The sequence below is a fragment of the Oncorhynchus kisutch genome, linkage group LG4 (assembly GCF_002021735.2).
Source record: "Oncorhynchus kisutch isolate 150728-3 linkage group LG4, Okis_V2, whole genome shotgun sequence".
NCBI classification, from domain to species: domain Eukaryota; kingdom Metazoa; phylum Chordata; class Actinopteri; order Salmoniformes; family Salmonidae; genus Oncorhynchus; species Oncorhynchus kisutch.
Window position 1 is genome coordinate 2,462,158 of NC_034177.2, and position 14,230 is coordinate 2,476,387.

The 14,230-nt window shown below is 46.4% G+C and overlaps 1 protein-coding gene across 7 annotated transcripts in view; it reads right to left on the reverse strand.

Moving 5' to 3' along the window:
* Positions 1–423: 423 nt before the first annotated feature.
* The window catches only part of LOC109881328 (tumor protein 63-like), a 99,195-nt gene continuing 85,388 nt past the window's right edge, over positions 424–14,230 (reverse strand). For 2 of the 7 annotated variants that reach the window (XM_031822302.1, XM_031822303.1), the window contains 4 exons: positions 7,191–7,342; positions 5,694–5,838; positions 4,847–4,940; positions 451–4,436 (listed from right to left, as the gene is read on the reverse strand). In XM_031822302.1, coding sequence (XP_031678162.1) covers positions 4,140–4,436; positions 4,847–4,940; positions 5,694–5,838; positions 7,191–7,342 — 688 coding nt within the window. In that variant the 3' untranslated portion in view covers positions 451–4,139. Of the gene's footprint in view, positions 4,437–4,846; positions 4,941–5,693; positions 5,839–7,190; positions 7,400–12,089; positions 12,263–14,230 lie in introns of those variants that run through there. The other 5 variants (XM_031822301.1, XM_031822300.1, XM_031822299.1 and 2 more) reach the window with 4 other exon arrangements.

The window sequence follows — 14,230 nt, forward strand, 5'->3', positions numbered from 1 at the left end:
ATGTCACCCTATACATTCGACCGTAGGGTGCTATTTTTTGGGGGGGGGACAATACCAAAGATGATCTGTAACAGTATTATCACCTCGAGGGCTATGAGCGTGTTGAGTTGTTAAAATACTTCAGATAAAAGTTTGTGTGGTAATGCAATTCTCATTCACGTAGAAATACAGTAAGTAGTTATAAACACGATAGTTTAACCAACACGAGGGTAGCAAAATTCCAGTAATTTCCCCAAGAGTTATAAACACGATTTAACTATTCCAGTAACTTCCTCCAAGAGTTATAAACACAATGGTTTAACAAACAAAAGGATGACTAAATCCCCAGGTTTCTGAAAATCCTGGAAGCAAGTTACAAGGCAGTAACTTGTTTTGTGGTATAAAAAAAAAAGAAATCAACCAATCCAACCATTTTAAACAGCATTATTAATCACACTTTTCTCTGACACAAAGTAAAAATATGTATCTTGAAATGTATACAATCAAGACCGGCTTGTGACCAGCAGGCAAAAACAGTTGTGGACTAAAAACAGCAGGCGATCATGACAGTCCCGTCTAGAGCAACAGACCGGGATTCAACCCAAGGTGCGGTAAAGAACAGAGCAGCACATTTATACTTTTAATGGTAATTTAGACTTTAGCTGAAGTGTTATATGAGTATTTTGTCATTTTTGGCCCGTATTTAGCGTACCAATATGGCCACTAGAGGCCGCCACTCGCCAGTTGTGCGGTTACTTCCGGTGGCCGCACTATGGCAGTTGAGAAGTTTACCATTATCAACAGCACCGATAAATACATATTTATTTTGAAAGTAAGCGGGTGGAAAAGCACCATATTCAATTCAGTAATGTTTTCGGGAGGTCGTACATGTGTTTCCACAAAACGTATGAAAAGTCCGCTAGCCTACAAGCTAATGTAGCTGGTAGCCCCATAGCAACACTAACTTCCCTTAGTAACGGTCCTTGGCCAGCAACACTAACTTTTCTTAGTAACGGTCCCTTAGTAACAGTCCTTGATCAGCAACACTAACTTCCCTTAGTAACGGTCCTTGGCCAGCAACACTAACTTCCCTTAGTAACGGTCCTTGGCCAGCAACACTAACTTCCCTTAGTAACGGTCCTTGGCTATCAGGCGTCCGACATTGAGCATCAGCATTTGAGGAAATGCTTTGACATCGATGAAAGCTGATTCTCTGCCCCGTGGGGCGCTTGCTTTGGGTTCATTAGATCTTGTGAATTGAAATGCGAAAAAAATAGTTACATTTGGTTGCATGTGGCCTCGACTTTATACACCACTGATTATTTTACTATAAAGAAGTCAAGAAGCTGCTGCTACTACTTGCTAGGTTCACAATGTAAACTAAAGCAACGTGTGTGTATATATAGAGGACTGTTTATTTAGTATAACCACTAACAACAATGTAACGTTTTAATTTGGACCAAAGCCAAGGAGAAATGGCTTGAATCGTGCAAGCTAACAGGCCATTAACGACACAGTACAACAGTGGTGTGCAGAACAGCATCTCGGAAACGCACAACTCGTCGGTCTTTGTCACGGATGGTTCTATTGCAACACCGGGTTCTACTCCCATCAGGAGGAAGAGGTTCCAGTGGGCAAGCGATCAACAACACTGGACAATTTGAGGAGTGGAAACATCGCCTGGTCCGTCGAAACACGATTTCTGTAGCGTCATGCTCATGGCAGAGTCAGGATTTGGCAGAAACTCATCGCCCCCCAGTACAGGCTGGTGGCAGTGTCAGGATTTGGCAGAAACTCATCGCCCCCCAGTACAGGCTGGTGGCAGTGTCAGGATTTGGCAGAAACTCATCGCCCCCCAGTACAGGCTGGTGGCAGTGTCAGGATTTGGCAGAAACTCATCGCCCCCCAGTACAGGCTGGTGGCAGTGTCAGGATTTGGCAGAAACTCATCGCCCCCCAGTACAGGCTGGTGGTGTAATGCTGTGGGGAATGTTTTCCTGCCACACGTTCAGGTCTCTTGATTCCAATTGAGCAACGTTTGAACACCACACAATCAATTTCCTGAAGAATTCAGGCTGTTCTGGAGGCAAAAAAGGGTCTGACCCGGTACTAGATGGGTGTACCTAATAAACTGTCCACTGTAATCCTGTTTTTTTTGCAATATTTCTGAATTCGTTTATAATTTATTGATGAAATGGTAGCAGTTGACAGATGTTTGCTAAGTGGGTCAACAGCAAGACAGAAGCACCTACATAAATACATTTTTCTTTCTTTCTCATTTTGAAGGTCTCATCTGTCGTAACGCACTTTGGATTGAATCCTGGCCATACACCTTCTATGGCCCAACAACAACAACAACAACAAACAAACAAATCCCCCAAAAGGTCTCCTCTCATGCTTTAACATCAGAATGGATTATAGAACCTGTCAAAGCAAATCACAAAAAGCATTTAAGAGTTTTGTCTCAAGAAATGTGATATATTTTTGAAATGTATCTTTTCTAAAACCATAATTTGTCTCATCCTCTAGCTGGCAGCTACGGAAGGCTTTTCTAAAACCATAATTTGTCTCATCCTCTAGCTGGCAGCTACGGAAGGCTTTTCTAAAACCATAATTTGTCTCATCCTCTAGCTGGCAGCTACGGAAGGCTTTTCTAAAACCATAATTTGTCTCATCCTCTAGCTGGCAGCTACGGAAGGCTTTTCTAAAACCATAATTTGTCTCATCCTCTAGCTGGCAGCTACGGAAGGCTTTTCTAAAACCATAATTTGTCTCATCCTCTAGCTGGCAGCTACGGAAGGCTTTTCTAAAACCATAATTTGTCTCATCCTCTAGCTGGCAGCTACGGAAGGCTTTTCTAAAACCATAATTTGTCTCATCCTCTAGCTGGCAGCTACGGAAGGCTTTTCTAAAACCATAATTTGTCTCATCCTCTAGCTGGCAGCTACGGAAGGCTTTTCTAAAACCATAATTTGTCTCATCCTCTAGCTGGCAGCTACGGAAGGCTTTTCTAAAACCATAATTTGTCTCATCCTCTAGCTGGCAGCTACGGAAGGCTTTTCTAAAACCATAATTTGTCTCATCCTCTAGCTGGCAGCTACGGAAGGCTTTTCTAAAACCATAATTTGTCTCATCCTCTAGCTGGCAGCTACGGAAGGCTTTTCTAAAACCATAATTTGTCTCATCCTCTAGCTGGCAGCTACGGAAGGCTTTTCTAAAACCATAATTTGTCTCATCCTCTAGCTGGCAGCTACGGAAGGCTTTTCTAAAACCATAATTTGTCTCATCCTCTAGCTGGCAGCTACGGAAGGCTTTTCTAAAACCATAATTTGTCTCATCCTCTAGCTGGCAGCTACGGAAGGCTTTTCTAAAACCATAATTTGTCTCATCCTCTAGCTGGCAGCTACGGAAGGCTTTTCTAAAACCATAATTTGTCTCATCCTCTAGCTGGCAGCTACGGAAGGCTTTTCTAAAACCATAATTTGTCTCATCCTCTAGCTGGCAGCTACGGAAGGCTTTTCTAAAACCATAATTTGTCTCATCCTCTAGCTGGCAGCTACGGAAGGCTTTTCTAAAACCATAATTTGTCTCATCCTCTAGCTGGCAGCTACGGAAGGCTTTTCTAAAAACATAAAATAAGTGCATTTTTATTTGCATAGTATTTTGCTATTTAGGATATCTGAACTAAGGACCAGGGTCCAGTTTCCCGCTAGCGATGTAAGTCAGGTCTTATGACGATGTACTTAGGCAGGTCGGTAAACAACTTCCAACAATGGTTTTTGTGTTCTGCTCCAAAACGAGGGTTGTTCTAACAATGAACTTAGATGCTTTTGAGGAAACCGGACCCAGAGCACTTTGAAGCAGAGAATTCCTAGTTCTGTACCGTGATACGAGAGTGGTTGGTTAACAGGTGTGTGACAGAGGCAGGGCTTCAATCCAAGGACCATTGCCGACAAGCGTACCGCACTCGACTTTTAATGATAATGGTAATGATAATAATAATGGTAATGATAATGTACGCTTGAGCCGACATCCCCAGCGTTTACTGTAAAAGGGATGTCTGAACGTCAGGAAAATGGCCGTTTTACAGACCCATTGGTACAGTGCGCTTGTCAACAGTGCACCTTAGATTGAAATTCCATCCAGAGTGTGAGAGTTTTTCTATTCCCCCTCCTCCTTGATGCGCTGTTGCTTGTTGCGTCGGGAGTCCAGGTCGAAGGAGAAGTCGGACCAGTCGTCACGCGGAGGGAAGGAGATGGTCTGGCGCAGGGTGAAGCGCACGGCGTCGATGACCCGCTCGCCGCGGGCCTCGGAGGACCCTACGCTGACGGCGGAGGCCCCGCTGGAGGTACGCAGGATGTGGGGAGGAGGGGAGAACTCCATGCTCTGCCGGTGCTCCATGATGCCCTTCCAGATGACGTGCTGGAACTCCTGCGGGATCTTCAGCCGGGACAGGTCCTGTGGACGGGGATGACATCACACACTGGGGGTTAGTCTCTCTAGCCTCGTTTAGTCTTCTCTCTCAGTCTAGGCCCAGGGCCCCAGCAGGCAGCCCAAAAAGACCATTGTCTTACGTCAGATAGCACGATAAATCCGTCTGCAATGATAGTTCATGGCAACGCTGACGCGTTAGAATAACGCCATCTCCCGGAAGACAATGCTCTCAGGCTAGGCTCGGCACCAGGCAGCCCAAAAAATGAAGAGTAGTTCTGATTACAAAAATAGACAAAGATGACTTGCAGATAAACGTTCCTTTTCCATAAATGTTTTTTTTTCTTGCCTTACACGAAGGCTCAGGCCTCCTGAAGCCAGCCGACCCTTCTCTCTGAGTTTAACCACACAGGTGCGTGCGACAGGCAAGGCCTCACCTCCAAGTTATAGTTCTCGATCTGGTAGATGTTGGTCAGGCCCTGTGCTGTGAAACAGTCCAGGCAGGCTGCGCAGCCCAGCCGCAGAAGAAAGCTGCAACGGGACACAGAGAAGGAAACGGGTTAGTAGTGAAAAATAGCACCTCGGCATTCTTGTAATGACTGTATTAGACAAGACTGTTCAACGTTACAGAGAGCTCTGTCAGATCCAATACAGAGAGCACTGTCAGATCCAATACAGAGAGCTCTGTCAGATCCAATACAGAGAGCTCTGTCAGATCCAATACAGAGAGCTCTGTCAGATCCAATACAGAGAGCTCTGTCAGATCCAATACAGAGAGCTCTGTCAGATCCAATACAGAGAGCTCTGTCAGATCCAATACAGAGAGCTCTGTCAGATCCAATACAGAGAGCGCTGTCAGATCCAATACAGAGAGCTCTGTCAGATCCAATACAGAGAGCTCTGTCAGATCCAATACAAAAGCTCTGTCAGATCCAATACAGAGAGCTCTGTCAGATCCAGTTATTTAGAACCATGTTAGTTAGAGCGGTTCAGGTTTTGGTGACAACTAGCGCTAGGAGACGCTTTTAAAGCCTTGTTGAAATTGTTCTGTTAATATTGTGTCTCGTCCTGACTTTTTATAGAGCCCACAACTGTCCAAGAGCATCAACAGATGTGTGTTATCAGTGGTGGCTGGTGCCACTTTTATTTATTTATTTAGGACAGGCTCTTAGTAATGGAATGAATGAAACATGATCAAACAGAGATACTGTACAGCCATTCCAGCCATCACTATGAGCCGTCCTTCCTTCACCAGCCTCCACTGGTGGTTGTTTAGCTAGGTACCTGGAGATGCTGCTGTCCATGGGGTAGGGAGGCGGGGGGGTGCAGTGGGAGCTGGGCACCATGGGTAACTGGGGCTGCAGGATGTGGGCGGGGCTCAGGGCCGACATGTCAGCATTCATAGCCATGTGGCCCATCATCGGAGTCACTAGAGAAACCATAGAGATCATAGTTTTATCTCTATAAAAGGAAGCAATCCACTGTTAGCCAATGTGGCCAATCGTCAGAGTCACTAGAGAATCACATGGACTTGTGTGAGTGACTCTTAAAGGGGGTAATTTGACATTTTTAAAATGTCAAATGTATCTCCAGCACCATTACTATGGTTCAGATATTTATGTAGATTAGGGGCAGTGAGCGTCATCACGTCACTCCAAGAAACAAGCTTCTGTGAGCGGTACTCTTTAAAGCCACAATCTGTCATTTGTTTTTTTCAGCCCTAAGGGATGAGGCTGGACAAATGTAAGAACTCTTAACGGTCTCTGAGATTGTGTATTATCTACATAAGATAGACGGGGGGGGGGGCACCTCGACAACAATACATGGGGGGGGGCACCTCGACAACCATACATGAGGTGGAGGAGGAGAAAGGGAACATGCTCAGCCGTCTACCGTCTTACTAAAATAGTGAAAGGGCAACGCCAAGAATAATACATGTCCTGAGAACAGGACAAGGACCTGCAGCGTGACAGACAGGGACCTCTAGACAGGACAGGGGCCTCTAGACAGGACAAGGACCTGCAGCGTGACAGACAGGGACCTCTAGACAGGACAGGGGCCTCTAGACAGGACAAGGACCTGCAGCGAGACAGACAGGGACCTCTAGACAGGACAAGGGCCTCTAGACAGGACAAGGGCCTCTAGACAGGACAAGGACCTGCAGCGAGACAGACAGGGACCTCTAGACAGGACAAGGGCCTCTAGACAGGACAGGGGCCTCTAGACAGGACAGGGGCCTCTAGACAGGACAAGGACCTGCAGCGAGGCTCCAGAGGGGAGGAACAGAGTCCCACAGGGATTTTTAAAATGTATTTTTACCTTTATTTAACCAGGCAAGTCAGTTAAGAACAAATTCTTATTTTCAATGACAGCCTAGGAACAGTGGGTTAACTGCCTGTTCAGGGGCAGAACGACAGATTTGTACCTTGTCAGCTCGGGGATTTGATCTTGCAACCTTCCGGTTACTAGTCCAATGCTCTAACCGCTAGGCTACCCTGCCGCCCCATTGACCCAGAGGAGGAAGCGTTCTGACAGGGGGCTGAGAGTTGTACAGTGACAACCTACACATCCCTCCCAGCGCCACTTGTGCCCAGACAGATACCGCTATCCTCCCTGACGCGTGTCACATGATCGGCCCAGAGGGGACGTGGTACTGGAGTTGGCGGGGCAGGGGGGTTATGACAGGGACCCAGACACAAAGACAGGACAGGGGCCTCTAAACAGATCAAGTCAGACAGGGGGAGCAGAATCTCTCTATACAAAGGGGTAAGGCACACTTACTGTCAGTCAGGCCTTGGGCCATGGAGGAGGGGGTGAGGGTGTTGCGTTGCTGGGGGTTGATGAGCTGGCTGACGGAGGGGAGCTTGTTGACCTTGCCGTGGGGGGGAGGAGGGGAGCTGGAGCCATACTGGGGCTGGGGGGCCATGGCGCTCCTGGGGCAGGGGAGAGGAGGGTACAGTCCGTTACTCTCATCGCCCCAGAGATCCCATCTTTAACGACAAAGGGTCAACCTGCCTGTTAGTTACAGTACAGTGGAATACAACATGTTAAGTTTCACTGTTCAGTATAGTCAACATTGACAAGGTTAGGTAATCATTTTTGACAGATTGTGTAGCTGATGTTATTCTCAAACATGAATCTCTTACACGCCAATTGGTGTTTTCAACACGATCGGAAATGATTCAATTGAAGCACGCCATAGAAAGTCAAAGCATCTCTCTGTGACTATAAAGTTTACGTGTCATCTAACAGTATGTGTATAGATTCAAATCAGATCAGCGTCAACTGTCGATAGCAGACGTTTTGGAGTCGTCAAAATCGGGGAGCAGCTGCTCTTGCCGCCCCCCACTCTCCTTAGACGTTCAGAACATCTAGACGATATACGAATAATGAAGCTCATTAAACATCATTCAATTAAACGGAGGTGACATCTATCATCCTAACGGAGGTGTAGATTACATCTATCATCCTGTAGATTACATCTATCATCCTAATGGAGGTGTAGATTACATCTATCACCCTGTAGATTACATCTATCATCCTGTAGATTACATCTATCATCCTGTAGATTACATCTATCATCCTGTAGATTACATCTATCATCCTGTAGATTACATCTATCATCCTAATGGAGGTGTAGATTACATCTATCACCCTGTAGATTACATCTATCATCCTGTAGATTACATCTATCATCCTGTAGATTACATCTATCATCCTGTAGATTACATCAATCATCCTGTAGATTACATCTATCATCCTAATGGAGGAGTAGATTACATCTATCATCCTGTAGATTACATCTATCATCCTAACGGAGGAGTAGATTACATCTATCATCCTGTAGATTACATCTATCATCCTGTAGATTACATCTATCATCCTAACGGAGGAGTAGATTACATCTATCATCCTGTAGATTACATCTATCATCCTGTAGATTACATCTATCATCCTGTAGATTACATCTATCATCCTGTAGATTACATCTATCATCCTAACGGAGGAGTAGATTACATCTATCATCCTGTAGATTACATCTATCATCCTAATGGAGGAGACGATTACATCTATCATCCTGTAGATTACATCTATCATCCTGTAGATTACATCTATCATCCTAACGGAGGAGTAGATTACATCTATCATCCTGTAGATTACATCTATCATCCTAACGGAGGAGTAGATTACATCCATCATCCTGTAGATTACATCTATCATCCTGTAGATTACATCTATCATCCTGTAGATTACATCTATCATCCTGTAGATTACATCTATCATCCTAGAATGTGGGATAGAATGTTGGATAAAGCTGATCTGATTGAATAGAGCCCTTAGTGGCATCATGGGTTTGAGCTGAGGGTTCCTTGTTTTGCAAATGAAGAGATGAAGAGATGTGTAACGTAAGAGGAAAAACGAGAAGGAAAAGTCGAAGCAGAAAATACATTTATTGAGTTCTGACAGACCAAATGAACCGCAACAGCCATGCATCACAACAATCTGTTTCAAACAGTCAAAAAGAAAGTTCTCCGTAGACTCTGCTCTCTGTACATAAAGGCACATGTGTGTCATGAATCTGTCAATCCTAAATAAATGCTAAATATCTTTCAGAAAATTAAACAAAAACAACAAAACAAACTGTCCGGCAGTGACCGTATACAACATGACCAGCATGATCAAAGTGATTATACACCTCTCCCCATAACACTACTGATGTGCCTCCCAAATGGCACCTCTCCCCATAACACTACTGATGTGCCTCCCAAATGGCACCTCTCCCCATAACACTACTGATGTGCCTCCCAAATGGCACATCTCCCCATAACACTACTGATGTGCCTTCCAAATGGCACCTCTCCCCATAACACTACTGATGTGCCTCCCAAATGGCACCTCTCCCCATAACACTACTGATGTGCCTCCCAAATGGCACCTCTCCCCATAACACTACTGATGTGCCTCCCAAATGGCACCTCTCCCCATAACACTACTGATGTGCCTCCCAAATGGCACCTCTCCCCATAACACTACTGATGTGCCTCCCAAATGGCACCTCTCCCCATAACACTACTGATGTGCCTCCCAAATGGCACATCTCCCCATAACACTACTGATGTGCCTTCCAAATGGCACCTCTCCCCATAACACTACTGAGTCCCAAATGGCACCTCTCCCCATAACACTACTGATGTGCCTCCCAAATGGCACCTCTCCCCATAACACTACTGAGTCCCAAATGGCACCTCTCCCCATAACACTACTGAGTCCCAAATGGCACCTCTCCCCATAACACTACTGAGTCCCAAATGGCACCTCTCCCCATAACACTACTGAGTCCCAAATGGCACCTCTCCCCATAACACTACTGAGTCCCAAATGGCACCCTATTCCTTTTGTTATGAACTACTTCTGACCAGGATCCACAGGGCTCTACCTAGGACTGCCAACAGGGCTCTACCTAGGACTGCCACAGGGCTCTACCTAGGACTGCCACAGGGCTCTACCTAGGACTGCCACAGGGCTCTACCTAGGACTGCCAACAGGGCTCTACCTAGGACTGCCAACAGGGCTCTACCTAGGACTGCCACAGGGCTCTACCTAGGACTGCCACAGGGCTCTACCTAGGACTGCCACATGGCTCTATCTAGGACTGCCCTAAGGCTCTACCTAGGACTGCCCTAAGGCTCTACCTAGGACTGCCACAGGGCTCTACCTAGGACTGCCACAGGGCTCTACCTAGGACTGCCAACAGGGCTCTACCTAGGACTGCCAACAGGGCTCTACCTAGGACTGCCACAGGGCTCTACCTAGGACTGCCACAGGGCTCTACCTAGGACTGCCACATGGCTCTACCTAGGACTGCCCTAAGGCTCTACCTAGGACTGCCCTAAGGCTCTACCTAGGACTGCCACAGGGCTCTACCTAGGACTGCCATAAGGCTCTGGTTAAAAATAGTAATTATTTAGACAATAGGGTGTCATGGGGAACACACCGTTAGGTTTGAGTCCAGCTCCAAAGACAAAACAACAAAAGCTCAATCCATAGACAAGTGAAGTCTTGTAGAAAAACACTAGTGCTTGGTTCCTGACCAGCCCCAGCCAATAGGAGGAGAGGTCAGCCGAGAGGCGGATACTATGCATGTCCCTGTCCATAACTCAATTACTAGCGTCATTTTGACCATCAGCAACACAAACTTAAAAAGCAACAAAAGACATGAACGGTGCTTTAAACAGGATGTAGGTTATGTGCTGCATAGCCTAATCGCTGACCATCGGGTTCCCGTGTGACACAGGCTGTAGAGCATGGCGGTTGCAACGCCAGGGTTTGTGGGTTTCGATTCCCGCGTAGGACCAATATGAAAATGTATACACTCACTACTGTAAGTCGCTCTGGATAAGAGCGTCTGCTAAATGACTCAATGTAAAACATTTTAATGAAACAAACTGAATTTTGAATAACTCAAAGCGCCCTCTGCTGTTTGAGACTGGTGTTGCCACACAGCTACAAAGTTTCTTATTAAAAAAAAAATGTTTCTAATGTGACAGCATCTTATCAGTAGACTGGTATATGCAGAGTACTTGCCAGACAGACTCAACTTTTCACATATTATGTGTTACATAAGTAATGAATAGGAAAAAAAAACAGGTTTTATTTCATGAACATGAAGCACCAACAGACTGTTTATCTGTTTATTTAACTCTGTTTGGAGAATGTGAGAGTTTCAATAGCGGCACAATCTCAGAGAAGGAACACAGAGACCGAGGAGAGAAGGAGAGAGAGAGAGGTAGAAATAGAGGGAGGGAGGAGAGAGAATATTAGAAATAACCCTAAAAGAGGGAGAGAGAGAGCAAGATAGAGGAGCCCCTAATCTGATTGTGGCTGAGGTTTGAGGAGAGAGGAAACTGAAGGGAGGAGGACGGAGGGAACTGAAGGGAGGAGGACGGAGGGAACTGAAGGGAGGAGAACGGAGGGAACTGAAGGGAGGAGGACGGAGGGAACTGAAGGGAGGAGGACGGAGGGAACTGAAGGGAGGAGAACGGAGGGAACTGAAGGGAGGAGGACGGAGGGAACTGAAGGGAGGAGGACGGAGGGAACTGAAGGGAGGAGGACGGAGGGAACTGAAGGGAGGAGGACGGAGGGAACTGAAGGGAGGAGGACGGAGGGAACTGAAGGGAGGAGGACGGAGGGAACTGAAGGGAGGAGGACGGAGGGAACTGAAGGGAGGAGGACGAGGACGGAGGGAACTGAAGGGAGGAGGACGGAGGGAACTGAAGGGAGGAGGACGAGGACGGAGGGAACTGAAGGGAGGAGGACGAGGACGGAGGGAACTGAAGGGAGGAGGACGGAGGGAACTGAAGGGAGGAGGACGGAGGGAACTGAAGGGAGGAGGACGGAGGGAACTGAAGGGAGGAGAACGGAGGGAACTGAAGGGAGGAGGACGGAGGGAACTGAAGGGAGGAGGACGGAGGGAACTGAAGGGAGGAGGACGGAGGGAACTGAAGGGAGGAGGACGGAGGGAACTGAAGGGAGGAGGACGGAGGGAACTGAAGGGAGGAGGACGGAGGGAACTGAAGGGAGGAGGACGGAGGGAACTGAAGGGAGGAGGACGGAGGGAACTGAAGGGAGGAGGACGGAGGGAACTGAAGGGAGGAGGACGGAGGGAACTGAAGGGAGGGGGACGGAGGGAACTGAAGGGAGGAGGACGGAGGGAACTGAAGGGAGGAGGACGGAGGGAACTGAAGGGAGGAGGAATGTGAGGATGAGGTGAGTCTCAGGAGGTACTGCATCGTCTCCTCTGCTCTGCCGCTAGGTGTTCCAGGAGCTCAGGACGTAGCCGGGCTTTAAGCAGACTGCAGACAGGAACCAGAAAAGAGAGAGAGAGAGAAGAAAGTAAGGACTCACTTTAGGAGAGTAGGAAACAGGAACCAGAGAAATAAACCAGTAGAAAGTCAAAAGTTAAGAGGAGAGAGTTACAAAATAGAGAAACAGGCATTTTCAGGCCATTTCAGTGCAGTGTGGCCATTTCAGTGCAGTGTGGCCATTTCAGTGCAGTGTGGCCATTTCAGTGCAGTGTGTGGTAACATTCACCTCCAGAAGAGGGCACTATTAGACAGCCATAGTATCATAAATCAGGAGACTCTGGACTTGACTGTCCATAGAGCAAAACACCTTCTGGCAGGAGTTTTTATTTGATAATGCTGTGAAGAACACTACTGGGGTTAGGACTAAATATGGGTGAAAGGTCATGGAGAAGAGAGTGAAGCAACAGGATCAGAATAAAGCATCAGTATGCAGAGAAGAGGCATGAGGATCTGATTAGAGAACAATCTAGAACACAGTCCAGTCAACTATGCTACAAACTACAGATTTTCAGTCTAGAATAAGTACAGCTGTTCTGACCAGTTTGTTGAGTTTGAGAATGTTGAAAATAATCCCCAAAACATCAATAGTGTAAAGTATAGTGTAGGCTAAATACTGTTCTGTTCTTATGAAATGAACCTGTGACAGCATTGCAGCATATTAAACCACTGGGCCCTGCCCTTACTTAAAGCGCCTGCCCTCTAGTGTGTCATACATGCTGCACTGCCACACCCAGCCACATTGTGGATGGGGGCGCCAGAGAGCAGGATGACAGAACCCAAACTAACAGTAAAACATAAAATGGGCTACGCCTAAAACTGGCTTTTCAAACCAGGATTTTTTTTTAAAGCAAATGTAAGCATTATGTCAGAGAGTCTGCCAGTTTTCTAAATGAGAAACGATAACAAAAGCAGTAATTATCATAGGGCGTCAAAGAAAGCAGCACACTATTTAAAACTATAATTTACAGATAACCGCCTTTTTCTCCCCAGCCCTTAAACTGAATGGGCGAGGACTGAGGGCAGGACTGGCCATCTGGCATTTCAGGCAACTGCTAGTCCATTTTTAGCCCAGTGGGCCAGTCTAACTTGGGTTTTTTTTGCGCAAAATGATCAATATCTGGTTAATAAATGGGGCCGGTGTGGGGGCTTTGAAGGGGAAAAAATTGTTACGGCATGTTAGAAATGCCAGGGCCGATTTCTGGTCCCAGTCCGCCCCTCAATGTGGGAGAGGGAGGGCAGCATTTGTGTATGAGAGTGTATGAAAACACTCAAGCCAATTACTGGGACTGACTGGATAAGGGATTTGGAAACGGCTGCTGTTGTGCAAACCTGGCAGAGCACCTGAAGGCGTTTCCATTAGTCTATTGAGGCTTCATCTGGCTGTTAATGTGTAAAAAAAAACAGAGCGTAGGTTCTGATGCTCAGGTTCTGATGCTCAGGTTGTAGGTTCTGATGCTCAGGTTCTGATGCTCAGGTTGTAGGTTCTGATGCTCAGGTTCTGATGCTCAGGCTTGTGAAACAGAGCGTAGGTTCTGATGCTCAGGTTCTGATGCTCAGGCTTGTGAAACAGAGCGCAGGTTCTGATGTAGTGAGTGACCAAAAAGCAAAAATGTTAATTTGTCAAAACAGCCATCGTCTTAAGCCTTATTCAAATAGTCATCATGCTGATGTCTTCACTCAGCTCAAATATCATTACTGTAGTACTCAATGTTACGCAACTCTACATCTCAATAACAGCCAATATATTCCACCAAACAAGCTATCACATCAGGGTGGTGTTCAATCCAAAACAAAAAGTAAAACTAGCATTTCACAACTTAGGTGCTTTCCCTTATTATAGAAGACTGAGAATACGGCTCTAAGAATAAGCGTTGAACGCTGCAGTACACAGTCTGTAATTCATAGGCAAACAAGCCAATCAAGTTCAAATGTCAACCGTAGAGCAGAAGGTTAAGA